Below are 16,907 nucleotides of genomic sequence, written 5' to 3'. Positions count from 1 at the left end.
CAGTGTTTCAGTTACGCAGCATAAAGATAGATAGACCTATAAATATTATTGACCCAAGCTGTTGAAAGTCGGGACATATCGTACTCTTTGCCTCTGTCGTACAAGTTGAAAGTCATGTCGCACTCACATGTTTCCTTCCAGTGACAAGAGTTCCTAGTTTTGTGTTGGTTATGACACATATATCATGATCAGGTGGTGAGGCTCGAGACTAGTTGATGGCGTCACAATGTATCCTGGTGGCGTGGATCGTTTCTCATAATAGCAAACCCGTGAAGCTCCGGGTAGAGAATAGATGTTCAGCTGCCCATGCGTGCCATAAGAGGCGATTCTGCTTGTTGTAAGAGGCGACTAACCGGATCGGGTGGTCAGGCTCACTGACTTGGTTTGATGCATGTCATCGTGTCCCACTTGCGTGGATCGATGCTCATGATGTCAATCACTGGATTGTCTGATCCAGACTTCATTGTCTACAGACCGCCGGCATATAGCTGGAATATTGCTGAGTGCGGCGTTAAACAACAAACACATAATAGCAGTCACTGGATCGTCTGGTCATAACCAACGAGCTACAAGGAATTACCGTGAATCTGTGTCCAAAGGGAATGAATGAACTGTCATTCAGAGCCTTTGGCAAGGGACTTACAGCATACACTCATGAGGGACATGTAATTGGTACTTCCGAGTTTCAGGTACGTTATTCTATATATTACTCCTAATCATTTTAAGAGAGAAAGTTATTACTCATGATCATTCTACCAATATGGGTAATATACTCAATTATACAGAGACTGCCCTCATATACTGATAGGTGGAATATTGCCGAGTAAGGCATCAAACAACCAACATGTACACTTAGATACGCCTAATTTACTAATGATAATGGGGGCACAGATGGCCCAGTAGTCTAAAGCACTGCAATTCGCTATGCAGTGTTGCCTGCCTTGAGCACGCCGGAAACCTGTTATTGTGGGTTCGAATTTCGAACTCCTGAATTTCACCACCAAAGCGGTAAACGTCTCAGACGCATCACTTCAGGCTTAAACCCATTTCAAGCTGACAAGCCATGGTATAACTCACTGGAATACTGTTAAAAGTTAAACCCAACTCACTCACTAGTGATAATACGGTGGGCTAAAGTACACCTTACACCTCTCTTTGACATGGATCACCCTGGCTAGGCTATACAACACAAATAAACACAACAAAAACTTTTAGTTTGCACAATATTTATTAAAATAATTAAATTTCCTGAATCTACAGGTAAGGATTAAATGTAACATGAATAAAATCAATAATTTACATACTGATCACTCCTCAGCCTAGCTGGCAACAGTGTACTTGAAAGAACAATTAAAATGTCATCAAATAACAGGTTCAAATAGAGAACTCCCTTCAAATGTTGTACACCAGGCTGGATCAGACATGCATGTATGGCTGTTAACCAAGGCAACACTCTTACAGCATTGTGGGATGCTCTTATTGCAAGTATCGTTACTGGGAAATTTCCATTAGGGAAAAAAAAAGGAATATCTACAAATAAATCTTATTTTTTTTAAAACCAGCTTTAAATCATCAATCACAAACACATAGTGGTTACAAACAATCAAATGAATCCATAATCTTCTTCTCATTTGAAGACACACTAAATGGGTCCACTTTCACAAAGCAATAGTAGCACTACCACTATCCTGTGACTATCCGCACTTCAATACTTTAACACAAACTTACTATAGTTGCTTCGCTACAACTGTGTGTAAGAAAACCCAGAGATGCATCATTAAATCTATCAAGAAGCAATCTTTTTATTCTCACCATTTACAATAATTTCTACATGATGAGCCTGACAAAAACATGTTAAAACAAGTAAATCAGAACCTAAAATACAACCATGCAGGGAAGAAACTCTTCCATAGGACTAGGCATAAAATGTATATATACATAAAACAGTACCTGCAAAACAGCTACACCTGCCATTTGCACCAATAACTAATAATTAGTTGTTCTTATTAATTACAATGATTAGCATTATAATTAGCACTTATGATTACGCTCAATAGGATATCAAATTACTGAAGTATATTATTTATACTGTCTGCATGGCCAGACAATAATAACTGTATGCTTAGGTTCAGTTAGAAATATCATCTCTCCCTAACTGCCATATGGATACTGAAATAAAGTTAGAGAAATTGATTTGAATGAAACCAGTCGAAAGAGATAACACACACTGATGTTACCATAATGAAAATAGTAGGAGTATTAAAACACAGAAGCCTATTTTGCAACCAACAAAAAAGAGCAAACGAAAACACAATCCACTAAATACTGGTATGCTAAAAATACATTGCAATACATAGTTTCAAATCCATAACATGTGAATCCCTTCTTCCAATTGCATACAGAATAACTGCATTGTGGCTGGCCTGCCCCCCATCAAACAGAACACCTCTGGATTTCCTTTTCACAAAATCAAATTATCAGAAACAATCATTCAGATGTTCAATCAGTACAGCTACAGAAAACGGTTTCACATGTCCGGCTGACAAATGGAGAAAGAATCCTAAAACAACTTGACCCACATTAGTAAAAAACACACAACATGGCAGCTTACTTTGAGGTGCTGACTGACTTTCCATGGTACAGTTACGACTGACACAACTCCCATTGAGATTGCTCTCTGCCCTAGTGTCATACATCAATCTGTAGTGCAGTGGTAACTAATAGGTGAGTCGAATACCTTGTGTATTACAATGCAACACTAGCGTAAATCTCAAGTCAGCACCTCCTACAACATAATGTATTGCACAACATGAACATGCCACAACTCTCCATCCACACAGCAGAGCTTGTTGCACAACATGAACATGCCACAACTCTCCATCCACACAGCAGAGCTTGTTGCACAACATGAACATGCCACAACTCTCCATCCACACAGCAGAGCTTGTTGCACAACATGAACATGCTACAACTCTCCATCCAAACAGCAGAGCTTGTTGCACAACATGTACTTGCTACAACTCTCCATCCACACAGCAGAGCTTGTTGCACAACATGAACATGCCACAACTCTCCATCCACACAGCAGAGCTTGTTGCACAACATGAACATGCTACAACTCTCCATCCACAGCAGAGCTTGTTGCACAACATGAACATGCTACAACTCTCCATCCACACAGCAGAGCTTGTTGTACAACATGAACATGCTACAACTCTCCATCCACAGCAGAGCTTGTTGTTTCTCAGCCTCCATAAATAGTGTACAGTCGTATCTAAAAAATATGCAATTCCTCTCCTGTGAGACCAAGATTCAACAAGCTCAACTAACATGACTCATCGGCTGATACAGAGTAGCAACAAACTGAAGTTTGACATCAATTATCAAATTATAACATACACCAGAGTTCTCTTTGCAAAATGAATAGCACTAAAAGATGACTGAAAAATTTCTTTGACATCTACTCACAGTTTTTCTGTAATAAAATATTAATGAATACACCAGATTCTGAAAGAGAACAAATCACAGCAGTCCCATCTTCCCGAGGCAAAGGAGTTACCTGACAGACTATAAAAGTCCAGTTTCATACCCTTGCCAAACTAGGCTGGAATTATGGAGTTATAGTTAGGCTGGACTAATGAATCTATGCATAGTCCAATAAAAATCTCGTAACAAAATTAACATTCGGTTCGTAAACTGCTGTGCAGATTTCGGTCAATTGCAGGATTTGTAAAGCATGTGTATCGCCAACCAGCGATAGAAACTGGCACTAGTCCTGTAGTCCTTGCCAAACTGCCCAATAGTTAAGGTATCATAAGGACTAGTAGCAAGTTGCCATTAATAAGGGTTTTGCTATATGTTATCATTATAAGGACTAGTGGACTAAAAATGTTAGTTTCTACCCCTGCCAACTCGGTGTCAACAGATGTTTTTTAAATCTTTTCATGTTTTTAATCAAGGTGCTCATATGATTTGAAGCACTTTGCGATGTAAGACCTGTAGACTTTGATTATCAATCCAACCATCTTGACTGGGCCCCGGCATTTTGTTTGAAGCGAATGCAGGTGATATGAGAGGTGGACTGGTCAATAGGAGGGACACAGAAGGGACATAACTCTTAAACTGCCACTGGTGGCGCTACAATCGAGCCCAGAAATTCCAGCCCAGTTCAGCAAGGGTGAAACTGGACTTTTAGTCAGTTAACTACCTTGCCTCGGGAAGATGCTGCAGTCCATGTCTCATGGCAAACATCTATGACTTCATTGAGATGACCAATGTAAGGAATCTTACGAGTCTTACAGAGAAATCATCCTTGAATATGTTGTCATACACTGAACAATGCAAATGGGGACTCTAGGGAGGGCAGTGGGGGGGTATGTATGTGACCTGATAAAAATTAAACATAAACATAAACTGCCAGAAAAGAAAAATTGTGCATACTGGACGCCAATATTCACAAAAAGTCACATGTTCGAAGAAATAAGGATGATATGGTTTACTTTGAAAGTGTTTTGTAAAGAAAGCACCACCATACACATACTACTGTCCATTCGGTGTAGCATTTCAGCCCCCAAAAAGAATGAAAAGACAGAGAATCTTGCAAGGAAATGCCAGCACAACCCACCCATTTCCCCCATAACCACAAACTGCAAAAGCATAATTCCCCAACTTACATACATATCCAATAGTTGTAAAATAAATAAAGCCACATAGCATACCGGTATATGGACATATACATAAACACAAGAATGCACTTTATCAGCATACAGGACTTTTCAAAAGTCTTGACACTTGTGATCAAGTCATTATTAGCCATATATAAACATTATTCATTGACAATATCTCAGTTGACTATACATACAGCTTTGCATGCAATATGAAGACTTTTTAGTAAAACATTTGTTCTGTAATGGATTTTTTTCAGTTAATCATGGACGCTGGCTTCTGTCGCGCAACTCCCATGAAGTATGGATGGTGAAGAGCTGTCTTTGCTGAAATTCGTTTGCTTGGTTCATAACACAGCATTTGCTGAAATAGAAAATCACAGAGCATTAGAAAGATGAATCAAATCACATTCACAAATCATATCAGTATTAAGACAGTTCTACAGTTATAAACATCACAATGCAACTTGTAACACCCCAGTGAATCTTAGAGATCATCACAACTTGTTAACTTTAATGTTTAACACTGCACTCAGCAACATTTCACCTACATCCCTGCAGTCTGTAAATAATCGTATCTACACCAGTCAATCCTATGATTGACATCTTGGGCATTGATCTACCCAAATGGGATACAATGACGCGCATCAATCAAGTCACCTAACCTGACCACCCAATCCCGTTCGTCCCCTCTTACGACAAGCATAGATTGCTGAGAATCAATTCTAATCAAACGTCCCACATTGTTGAGTTTACCGACCCGCCTAAGTCATCTCTTATGACCAATATAGGTTGCTGGGGACCTATTCCAACCCAGAATCTCCACCAGGCTATGTCCATCACAACCTTCATATTCAGAAACAGCTGCAAAACTGCAAATCTTATTCAAATCATATCTTAGTTCTCGCTATCGCTAAACAAAGATCTGAGGACATCCTATTAGGGGTCACGTCAGAACAACCTTTCATTCGACCAATCAGAGCGTCACTTACCAGATCGTGAAAGTGACAGTCAGAATGTGATTTCTAGTCATGCAACCTCGAAAACTTTTTACACGGGGTATTCCGAACAATAGTTACAGGGTTAACAACTGAATCCATACATTCCAGACCATCTATTAGCCATTCCAGAAAGTTCTTTTGTTCAGGTTTCAAATTTTTAATAGAGAATTTGTCAAAATATGTTTCGAAGCGTAGTTGTCAATTTGAAATTAGTGACTTCTGATTGGCCAATGTCGACTTCTTGTCAGTAATTCCATTGGTCCATCAAAGTTCGCGCAAGGTCGGTCTGACGTGACCCCTAATGGGATGTCCTCAGATCTTTGTTTAGCGGTAGCGAGAACTAAGATCTGATTTTAATGAGATTGCAAAACTGCAGATGCCTCATAAAGCAATAACACGGAGGCGGTCGGGTAGCCTAGTGGTTAAAGCGTTAGTTCGTCATGCCGAAGACCCGGGTTCGATTCCCGACATGGGCACAATGTGTGAAGCCTATTTCTTGTGTCCCCCGCCATGATATATCTGGAATATTGCTAAAAGCGGCGTAAAACCACACTCACTCACTCACTCACTCATAAAGCAACAATAATCCACGACTACGTTAAACCAGTATGGTAAGTGAACATGATTTTCAGCATTTCAAAAAAGCAAGAACACAAGAATCAACATTTTTCTTGTTTCAACACAAGATTCTCCTTAATGACATTCCAGTCACAGCACTGTGCCTGCTTACTCTTGGATGACTGAAGTGATGCAGATCTTAGATGTTAACCAGCATATGTGAGTGTAGAGTGGACAACCAGGTCCCATTATTATTGTTTGTCGTTTAACGCTGCACTCAGCAATATTCAGGCTATATGACAGCGTTCTGTAAATAATCAAGTCTGGACCAGACAATCCAGTGATTGACATCATGAGCATATATCTAAGCAATTGGGATATGATAACATGCATCAACTAAGTCGTCGAGCCTGACAAACCGCTCTCGTTAGTCGCCTCCTACTGCAAGCATATGTTGCTAAAGACCTATTCTAACCCAGATCTTCACAGGTCATCATTTTGGGGGAAAATCAGACATTTCTAACCCATGATCAGTAAGCAGGTCCTGGCAGCTCAGAACACAACACTTGGCAAGTGTGTCTTGCTGCGTCAGATAACCTGTGCCCTCTGTGTCAATGTCACGGAAATGATTAACAACATGTACTTCTACTTACTGCCAGCAGATCAGTTCCTTCAGCACACAAATTTGGAACAACAGACCCAACGTTCCGATGAGCCCATTTGGGAAATGAGGACTTAAAATCAGGAAGTTGGGTGACTCCTGGCCAGACTGTCTCATCAGGGGTTCCTGAGTAGTGGAAATCACTGGATTATTTCAGATCGTGTTTCTTCTAGGACAGTGACTCAAAAATGTCCTTGAGATATTTTACAAATTTGGTAATAATATAGAGTGTCCTATGAAAAGTAGATAATATTATAATCTAATGTCATCTGTAGATCAAGTTAGAACTTAACTCAAAAGCTTCACTGGCCCCGGTAAAATAAAATGCCCTTATAATGTTAAAACAATTAGAGAAATTTGTACAAGCCCACAAGAATTTGTACTAACCCTGTAATATATCAAGAAAGCACAAGAAATTTTGGAATTCTAAAAGTAAACTCAATCCAATGTTCAAATGATAAAAACCTAAGCTATAAAATAAGACAACACACATGTCCAGCTCGATGTTACACCTTTGCACACTCCATTATACAAACATACATAGATGTAACATCTAAGATTTTACAAATGACAGACACCAGGAAATACATAATCATGAGAACACTGGTGAATAACCAGCTGAGCAAACACATCTAAAACTCACCTAATGTACGAAAGACACGAAAAAGTTGATCAATTTCTGAATCTCCTGGGAATAGTGCTCTCCGGGTGATCTGTAGAAGCAAGGGGGAAGGAGGTAAACCTACAATAGTACACAGCACATACTTGCAGACAGAACCTATGCTGATTGAGTTGTTTCCACTGGGCCGTCCCTGTCCTAGGCATGTGAGAGCTGTTCAGGATTCAATCAATATTTATACATTACCAGCTATGATGGTTTTTAGCCAGATATCACAGGCTACATAGCTCAGATGGCTCAAACAAAACTGTGTTTATGCAAAGTATCTTAATGTAATGTCGTATTTAAATTGTTTGCCTATATGTTATCATTGGGGAATGTATAAGAACAAAAACGTAAAAGATGGCCAAGTGATTGAGTTTACCATTTCAGCAAAAATACAGCCAAGACTCCATACATCAACTGGGGTCGAATAGAACCTGCTACCAAGGAGGATCTCGGGGGCTCGATACCACAGCGTGACAACCTGTCCCAACAAATTTCATCATTGAAACAGACTGTAGCAAAATAATCTCATACACTCAGGGCTTGGTAGCTCAGCTGATGGAGAAAGGTCAATCATCAAATATTCTCCATTGTCTAATATTGCTTAAAATCAAAGCCAACATGCAGAACTTCAGATTCATGTGAACACTTTTAGTTCAAGTGACTCAATCTAAAAAAGTACAATGTGTCAGAAATATATGACCAGGGGACAGACAGTATTATTTGGCCCACTGGGAAACTGAAGCACTGCATGCAAGTATACCGGGCAGAGTATGCATTAGAGCTAGTAGTCACTACATTTTTCATTATGACAATATCTCACGATGGTATTGCCTAACACCAGTAACAGTTTTCCTATATATACACCACGATACCATGGTGACAACATGATACGTATCACGATACGAGTAAAAACTGGTAGAATTGGACACTTTTCTACCCCAAACCCCAAATCTTAATCCTATAACTGCAGAAACAAGAAATACTTCAATGAAACATTGCATATCTTGCAAATAACTTTCTTGTAGGTAAAAGTAGGAGTTTCAAACCAGCAAAACCAAAGTGTGTCCACACAGACGACGTAACAACCCTGGTGGATTCACAAACACAGGCATGGTATTCCAGTAAAAATCTGTTCAGTCTAGTCAGGTCTGCTACTAGCAGTCGAGATAACAACACTTAAATCTACTGAAACTGATGCTAAACAGTGTTTCAAATAATCTTAAACCCAACGAGACTTCACCCATAAGTGTTGACTGCCCATATTAAAAGTTACCTGCCCTCACTGAGACATTATTAACATTGAAAATCGCAAGATATAAGAGACAAATCGCATCTTCAAATAATGCAAACAATCTCTTGAGTTATAACTGAACTGAAATTGCAAGTAGTTTTCAATATCTACCAGATAGCTGGGCAGGAGGAGGATACTTTCATGCAGCACGACAGAAAAGTCACCAGCCACGTGCAGGCAGGCAGTTATTTCAGACACTGATGCTAAGAGCCTTGTTTGAAACACTGTGAATCACCATTTTGTTTGACGAGAAATGCATGCGGAAAATACATAATGGATGGGTGAAATAAATTCCATTTTGAATAATTACATCATGTTGTTTAATGCATTTTCAAAATTAAATGATTATGGGTGAAAGGCAACTAAAATAGAGTAAATAAATTAAGTAGCTAATTTCTATTTCAAAACAATTTTCCACAAATGTATTCGCCACGTGTCATTCAGACCAACTAGTTATGGTAAGTCAAGACAGATATGGGGAACCAGGATATCCTGTAAGGTAGTATCATGAGACAAATGGAACATCCTTTAAACATACAGACACAACAGATTTACCTCATGCGTGTATGTTCGAACTGGAACACCAAAGGCACGGGCGAGACCAAAGTCGGCTAGCTTGATGTTTCCCTCTGTATCAATGAGCAGATTCTGTGGCTTCAAATCTCGGTGCAGGACTCGGTGTGAGTGACAGTAGCCGATTCCTTGCAGCAGCTGATGCAGGTAACTCTGTAACCATGGTAACAAATAAAATTTCAAAACATTGTAACACAAAGGACAAGGTTGATGAAGGGCCTTATTTGGCCCACTGGAAATGTAAAATCTTAAAGAATCACCATTACCTATAGTACTACTGGAAGTCCCTACGGTGACTGGTCAAATTGTTCCATACGTAAAAATATTCTGCACCAGCAATCACCAGTACCAAAAGGCTACACTTGTGGTTCTTATAATTTTCAATATATATATAGTAAAAGCTGCAACTAAAGTAACACAATATTGGAAGATATTATTCCTGATAAAACAATAATTTCAGATACAATTTCTTCAACCACTGCATCAAAATTCTTTGAAGTTGTGTCACTGGTGAAGTACATTAATTATTTTCGGGTGTATGAACTTTGAATTGTTTTGAAGGAAAGTTAGAGAAAGTTCCACTTTGAAGCTTAACAACTTCAGTAGTCTTGTTATTATAAAATAATTTTGACTGTTCCAAAATCATGAAAGGTTCAATCTTGACATGCTTTAAGTCTTGTTTTTTTTATCATTGCGTATCAAGATATGTATCGTATTGTGACAAGAATATCAAGATGCGTATCGTATCATGAACTTCCTGTATCGTTCAGCCCTAGCCCTTATCCTCCCTCATCCTCTGCAAATTGTATCCAAGAACAGCTACACTGAAGACCATATCCATCATTACAAGAACGAAGACTGATTAATGACCCACCACTGGAGAAAATGATTGGCCATGTTTCGGAATAAAGGAAAGAGGGAGCTATATTGCTCAGAAATCTGATGATCATTTGTGTGTTTCCGGGTACATATAACCCCCCATCTTCCCGAGGGAAGTGAGTTAACTAACTATAAAAGTCCAGTTTCCACCCTTGCCGAACTAGGCTGGTATTATGGAGTTACATTTTGGCTGGACTAACGAGTCTATGCATAGTCCAATCAAAATGGCGCACCGAAATCGAAGTCCGGTTTGTAAAGTGTCATGCAGATTTCGGTCGACTGCAGGATTTGCAAAGCATGTGCACCGCTAGCTCATTGTCAACAGATATTTTCTAAATCTTTTCTTGTTTTTAATCAAGGTGCTCACATGATTTGATGCACTTCGCGATGTAAGACCCGTTTTGTCACAACATAGATCTTGATTATCGATCAGATCGTCTTGTCTGGGCGCCACCGTTTTGTTTGAATCAAATGCAAGTGATACGAGAGGTGGAATCTGATTGGTCCATAGGAGAGGCATAGAAGGAACATAACTAGTAATAGCCACTGGTGGCGCTACGATCGGGCCCAGGAATTCCAGCCTAGTTCGGCAAGGGTGGAAACTGGACTTTTAAAGTCAGTTAACTCCCTTGCCTCAGGAAGATGATAACCCCCCTAAGTCCTTAACTTTTAACATTGGGGTAATGACAAGGATCCCTGGACTTTGATGCTTAATTTCAACCTCTCAGATTAATATCAATACCTTGACAAGTGCTGGTGCTAAGCCTGCTGGTGGGGCGCAATCCATGTACTTCTTCAGATCTTGATTCAAATACTCGAACACCAAGTAAAGCTTCATCTCACTATGGACAACATCCAATAACCTGGAAAACATACAAAGTAAGCAAAGCTGCATCAAGTCATCAAAGACATGCCTGTATGTAACCGAGTGCCATGTATAAACATTCATTTTTGGGTCCATGTGGGCCCAGGAGATGTAAATGTGTAATAATGACAACAGATATATCTACCTCACTACATTTGGATGATCCAGTTCCTTCAGCAAGGAAATTTCTCTGATTGCCGTGCTTGGAACACCCTCTGATTCCCTAAAAAACAATATAAAGATCCTCAAATATGATACATCTATGTGCCATATAGCCATTGACATAATTAGAGTTAGACCTAAACATAATCAGTCATATGAGTTATCGAGTCATTTACGTTTAAAACTTAAACAACTTGGAGATGTTTCAAGCAAAATTGAAAAATAGGAAGACATGTCTCTGAATAAACGACTTAAATTGAGCTTTTGATATGTAAAGGACACTATTGTTAGGTTTTTGTTTCCTATAGGCTAGCTGTGAAAAATCATTTACACAAAGAGTAAACATTGGATATACAGTTACTAGACAACGCAAACTAATTGCCAAATGGACAGGCTACACTGGGAAATAACAACATTAAATCGGACTGTCTATGTGGCCCTGTCAAGGCATATGTCATGAGGACTGTCATTCAAACAAAATTAACAATATTATATGTCGTCTGTCATCGAACGTGTGACGATCGCATCCCGGCATTTCTAAATGTAGGGCACAACAAAACAAATCATCGTTTACATCTTTGCATTATGATAATTCCCATACACTGAAAAGATAAAATCGTTTAAAGATCCCCAATGACACCATAAACAATAATATCTTACGCATCCAAGCGTATCTTCTTCAAGGCCACAAGCCGGTTGTTGATTTTGTCCCTCGCTTTGTAAACCACTCCATATGTTCCTTCACCAATCTTCTCAATTTTCTGAAAGTTTTCCATCGTCTAAATATGTGTTCTGAGTACTGTCAATAACACTTTCTTCAAATTATTTCCGATTAAGACCCATTTATGGCCTCGATGATAACTTATACTCTGTTGTTGTTTCTGTGTGGCAAATGTTCCATTTCCCGCGCGATTCGGTGAGGAGACGCATGTTCACTTCTTTGATTGGTTGGTTTACGCTAGTTCAAAGGTCGAAGAAAGTTGAACGGGGTCAACAGGAGGAGTTAAGCTACAATTGCTTTGTTTTGATTGGCCAAGACACATGAGTCAGGGTGGAGTTGGTGGTTTCCCGCGTGAGCAGACGATAAACATTAGATTTAGTAAACATTGACACGTTTTCACGCCGACGATACCACAAGTAGTCAACCATTCCCTACACGTATGCAGTAAACAATACAGTATATGACGAAGGAGTAAAATGATAACTGTCAGCAAATATAAGATATTGTATATGAAAAAACCTTCTAGTGTGTACGTTAGAACGGGAATGGCCTTATTATAAAAGGAAAATACCCTCTTGCGATCATCAGAAAGAAAAGGCACGACAATCTTCAATGTATTTGTATTCGTAACGTTGCTGTTGATAATTACATGTATTGGATGATCCAGAGGGATGTGCCGCGGGGATGATCCCACCTTTCTTTGCAGACACCTTACAGTTTAACCGTGCGCCCAGACAACACGGATATACCTTCACACACAACCCTCCTGCATGACATAGGTGTATAGGGTATGTCAGTCTCTCCTGCATGAAATAGGTGTCTAGGGTATGTCAGTCTCTCCTGCATGAAATAGGTGTCTAGGGTATGTCAGTCTCTCCTGCATGAAATAGGTGTCTAGGGTATGTCAGTCTCTCCTGCATGACATAGGTGTCTAGGGTATGTAAGCCTCTCCTACATGACACAGGTGTATAGGGTATGTCAGCCTCTCCTGCATGACATAGGTGTATAGGGTATGTCAGCCTCTCCTACATGGCATAGGTGTATAGGGTATGTCAGCCTCTCCTGCATGACATAGGTGTATAGGGTATGTCAGTCTCTCCTGCATGAAATAGGTGTCTAGGGTATGTCAGCCTCTCCTACATGACATAGGTGTCTGGTGTATGTCAGCCTCTCCTGCATGACATAGGTGTCTGGTGTATGTCAGCCTCTCCTACATGACACAGGTGTATATAGGGTATGTCAGCCTCTCCTACATGACACAGGTGTATATAGGGTATGTCAGCCTCTCCTGCATGACATAGGTGTATAGGGTATGTCAGCCTCTCCTGCATGACATAGGTGTCTAGAGTATGTCAGCCTCTCCTGCATGACATAGGTGTCTAGGGTATGTCAGCCTCTCCTACATGACATATGTGTCTGGTGTATGTCAGCCTCTCCTGCATGACATAGGTGTCTGGTGTATGTCAGCCTCTCCTGCATGACATAGGTGTATAGGGTATGTAATTCTCTCCTGCATGACATAGGTGTCTGGTGTATGCCAGCCTCTCCTACATGACACAGGTGTATAGGGTATGTCAGCCTCTCCTGCATGACATAGGTGTCTGGTGTATGTCAGCCTCTCCTGCATGACATAGGTGTATAGGGTATGTAATTCTCTCCTGCATGACATAGGTGTCTGGTGTATGCCAGCCTCTCCTACATGGCATAGGTGTATAGGGTATGTCAGCCTCTCCTGCATGACATAGGTGTCTGGTGTATGTCAGCCTCTCCTACATGGCATAGGTGTCTAGGGTATGTCAGCCTCTCCTACATGACATAGGTGTATATAGGGTATGTCAGCCTCTCCTGCATGACATAGGTGTCTAGAGTATGTCAGCCTCTCCTACATGGCATAGGTGTATAGGGTATGTCAGTCTCTCCTGCATGACATAGGTGTATAGGGTATGTCAGCCTCTCCTACATGGCATAGGTGTCTAGGGTATGTCAGCCTCTCCTACATGACATAGGTGTCTAGGGTATGTCAGCCTCTCCTACATGGCATAGGTGTATAGGGTATGTCAGTCTCTCCTGCATGACATAGGTGTCTAGGGTATGTCAGCCTCTCCTGCATGACATAGGTGTCTAGGGTATGTCAGCCTCTCCTACATGACATAGGTGTATATAGGGTATGTCAGCCTCTCCTGCATGACATAGGTGTCTAGAGTATGTCAGCCTCTCCTACATGGCATAGGTGTATAGGGTATGTCAGCCTCTCCTGCATGACATAGGTGTATAGGGTATGTCAGTCTCTCCTGCATGACATAGGTGTATAGGGTATGTCAGCCTCTCCTGCATGACATAGGTGTCTAGGGTATGTCAGCCCCCTCTCCTACATGACACAGGTGTCTAGGGTATGTCAGCCTCTCCTGCATGACACAGGTGTCTAACCTCTCCTGCATGACATAGGTGTCTGGTGTATGTCAGCCCCTCCTACATGACATAGGTATCTGGTGTATGTCAGCCTCTCCTACATGACACAGGTGTATATAGGGTATGTCAGCCTCTCCTACATGGCATAGGTGTCTAGGGTATGTAAGCCTCTCCTGCATGACATAGGTGTATAGGGTATGTCAGCCTCTCCTACATGACATAGGTGTATAGGGTATGTCAGCCTCTCCTGCATGACACAGGTGTCTAACCTCTCCTGCATGACATAGGTGTCTGGTGTATGTCAGCCCCTCCTACATGACATAGGTATCTGGTGTATGTCAGCCTCTCCTGCATGACACAGGTGTATATAGGGTATGTCAGCCTCTCCTACATGGCATAGGTGTCTAGGGTATGTAAGCCTCTCCTGCATGACATAGGTGTATAGGGTATGTCAGCCTCTCCTGCATGACATAGGTGTATAGGGTATGTCAGTCTCTCCTGCATGACACAGGTGTATATAGGGTATGTCAGCCTCTCCTACATGGCATAGGTGTCTAGGGTATGTCAGACTCTCCTGCATGACACATGTGTATAGGGTATGTAAGCCTCTCCTGCATGACACAGGTGTCTAGGGTATGTCAGCCTCTCCTGCATGACATAGGTGTCTAGGGTATGTCAGCCTCTCCTGCATGACATAGGTGTATAGGGTATGTCAGCCTCTCCTACATGGCATAGGTGTCTAGGGTATGTCAGACTCTCCTGCATGACATAGGTGTCTAGGGTATGTCAGCCTCTCCTGCATGACATAGGTGTCAAGGGTATGTCAGCCTCTCCTGCATGACATAGGTGTATAGGGTATGTCAGCCTCTCCTACATGACACATGTGTATAGGGTATGTCAGCCTCTCCTACATGGCATATGTGTCTAGGGTATGTCAGCCTCTCCTGCATGACATAGGTGTATGGGGTATGTCAGCCTCTCCTGCATGACATAGGTGTATAGGGTATGTCAGCCTCTCCTACATGGCATATGTGTCTAGGGTATGTCAGCCTCTCCTGCATGACATAGGTGTATAGGGTATGTCAGCCTCTCCTGCATGACATAGGTGTATGGGGTATGTCAGCCTCTCCTGCATGACATAGGTGTATAGGGTATGTCAGCCTCTCCTACATGGCATAGGTGTCTAGGGTATGTCAGCCTCTCCTACATGGCATAGGTGTCTAGGGTATGTCAGCCTCTCCTGCATGACATAGGTGTATAGGGTATGTCAGCCTCTCCTACATGGCATAGGTGTCTAGGGTATGTCAGCCTCTCCTGCATGACATAGGTGTATAGGGTATGTCAGCCTCTCCTACATGGCATAGGTGTCTAGAGTATGTCAGCCTCTCCTGCATGACATAGGTGTCTAGGGTATGTCAGCCTCTCCTGCATGACATGGGTGTCTAGGGTATGTCAGCCTCTCCTGCATGGCATAGGTGTCTAGGGTATGTCAGCCTCTCCTACATGGCATATGTGTCTAGGGTATGTCAGCCTCTCCTGCATGACATAGGTGTATAGGGTATGTCCGCCTCTCCTGCATGACATAGGTGTATGGGGTATGTCAGCCTCTCCTGCATGACATAGGTGTATAGGGTATGTCAGCCTCTCCTACATGGCATAGGTGTCTAGGGTATGTCAGCCTCTCCTGCATGACATAGGTGTATAGGGTATGTCAGCCTCTCCTACATGGCATAGGTGTCTAGGGTATGTCAGCCTCTCCTGCATGACATAGGTGTCTAGGGTATGTCAGCCTCTCCTACATGGCATAGGTGTCTAGGGTATGTCAGCCTCTCCTGCATGACATAGGTGTATAGGGTATGTCAGCCTCTCCTACATGGCATAGGTGTCTAGGGTATGTCAGCCTCTCCTACATGACATAGGTGTATAGGGTATGTCAGCCTCTCCTGCATGACATAGGTGTCTGGTGTATGTCAGCCTCTCCTACATGGCATATGTGTCTAGGGTATGTCAGCCTCTCCTGCATGACATAGGTGTATAGGGTATGTCAGCCTCTCCTGCATGACATAGGTGTATAGGGTATGTCAGCCTCTCCTGCATGACATAGGTGTCTAGGGTATGTCAGCCTCTCCTGCATGACATAGGTGTCTAGGGTATGTCAGCCTCTCCTGCATGACATAGGTGTCTGGTGTATGTCAGCCTCTCCTACATGGCATAGGTGTCTAGGGTATGTCAGCCTCTCCTGCATGACACAGGTGTCTAGGGTATGTCAGCCTCTCCTACATGACATATGTGTCTAGGGTATGTCAGCCTCTCCTACATGACACAGGTGTCTAGGTTATGTCAGCCTCTCCTGCATGACATAGGTGTCTAGGGTATGTCAGCCTCTCCTGCATGACATAGGTGTATAGGGTATGTCAGCCTCTCCTGCATGACATAGGTGTCTAGGGTATGTCAGT

The 16,907-nt window shown here is 41.8% G+C and overlaps 1 protein-coding gene across 1 annotated transcript; it reads right to left on the bottom strand.

Annotated features, from left to right (window-relative positions):
- Nucleotides 1–3,873: 3,873 nt before the first annotated feature.
- Nucleotides 3,874–12,260, bottom strand: LOC124152891 (cyclin-dependent kinase 2-like). The gene is made up of 8 exons (XM_046525958.2): nucleotides 11,982–12,260; nucleotides 11,305–11,382; nucleotides 11,037–11,157; nucleotides 9,398–9,568; nucleotides 7,928–8,029; nucleotides 7,528–7,597; nucleotides 6,877–7,010; nucleotides 3,874–5,028 (listed from the first exon to the last, which is right to left on the bottom strand). Exons 1-8 carry the CDS (start codon nucleotides 12,095–12,097, stop codon nucleotides 4,921–4,923), a joined length of 900 nt encoding a protein of 299 aa, XP_046381914.1. The 5' UTR covers nucleotides 12,098–12,260; the 3' UTR covers nucleotides 3,874–4,920.
- Between the last annotated feature and the right edge of the window lie 4,647 nt (nucleotides 12,261–16,907).

Source organism: Haliotis rufescens, unplaced genomic scaffold (assembly GCF_023055435.1).
Source record: "Haliotis rufescens isolate VD_foot unplaced genomic scaffold, xgHalRufe1.0.p SCAF_4, whole genome shotgun sequence".
NCBI classification, from domain to species: Eukaryota; Metazoa; Mollusca; class Gastropoda; order Lepetellida; family Haliotidae; genus Haliotis; species Haliotis rufescens.
The sequence above is the reverse complement of the archived record's forward strand: the minus strand, read 5'-3'. Positions and strand labels throughout refer to the sequence as shown.

Coding starts and splice junctions, on each gene's coding strand:
- LOC124152891 (XM_046525958.2), bottom strand. CDS start 12,097: ATGGAAAACTTTCAGAAAATTGAGAAGATTGGTGAAGGAACATATGGA. Junction 8,030..9,397: donor TTCGAACATACACGCATGAG/GTAAATCTGTTG, acceptor TTGTTGGGACAG/GTTGTCACGCTGTGGTATCG. Junction 5,029..6,876: donor AAGGAACTGATCTGCTGGCA/GTAAGTAGAAGT, acceptor TTTCTATTTCAG/CAAATGCTGTGTTATGAACC.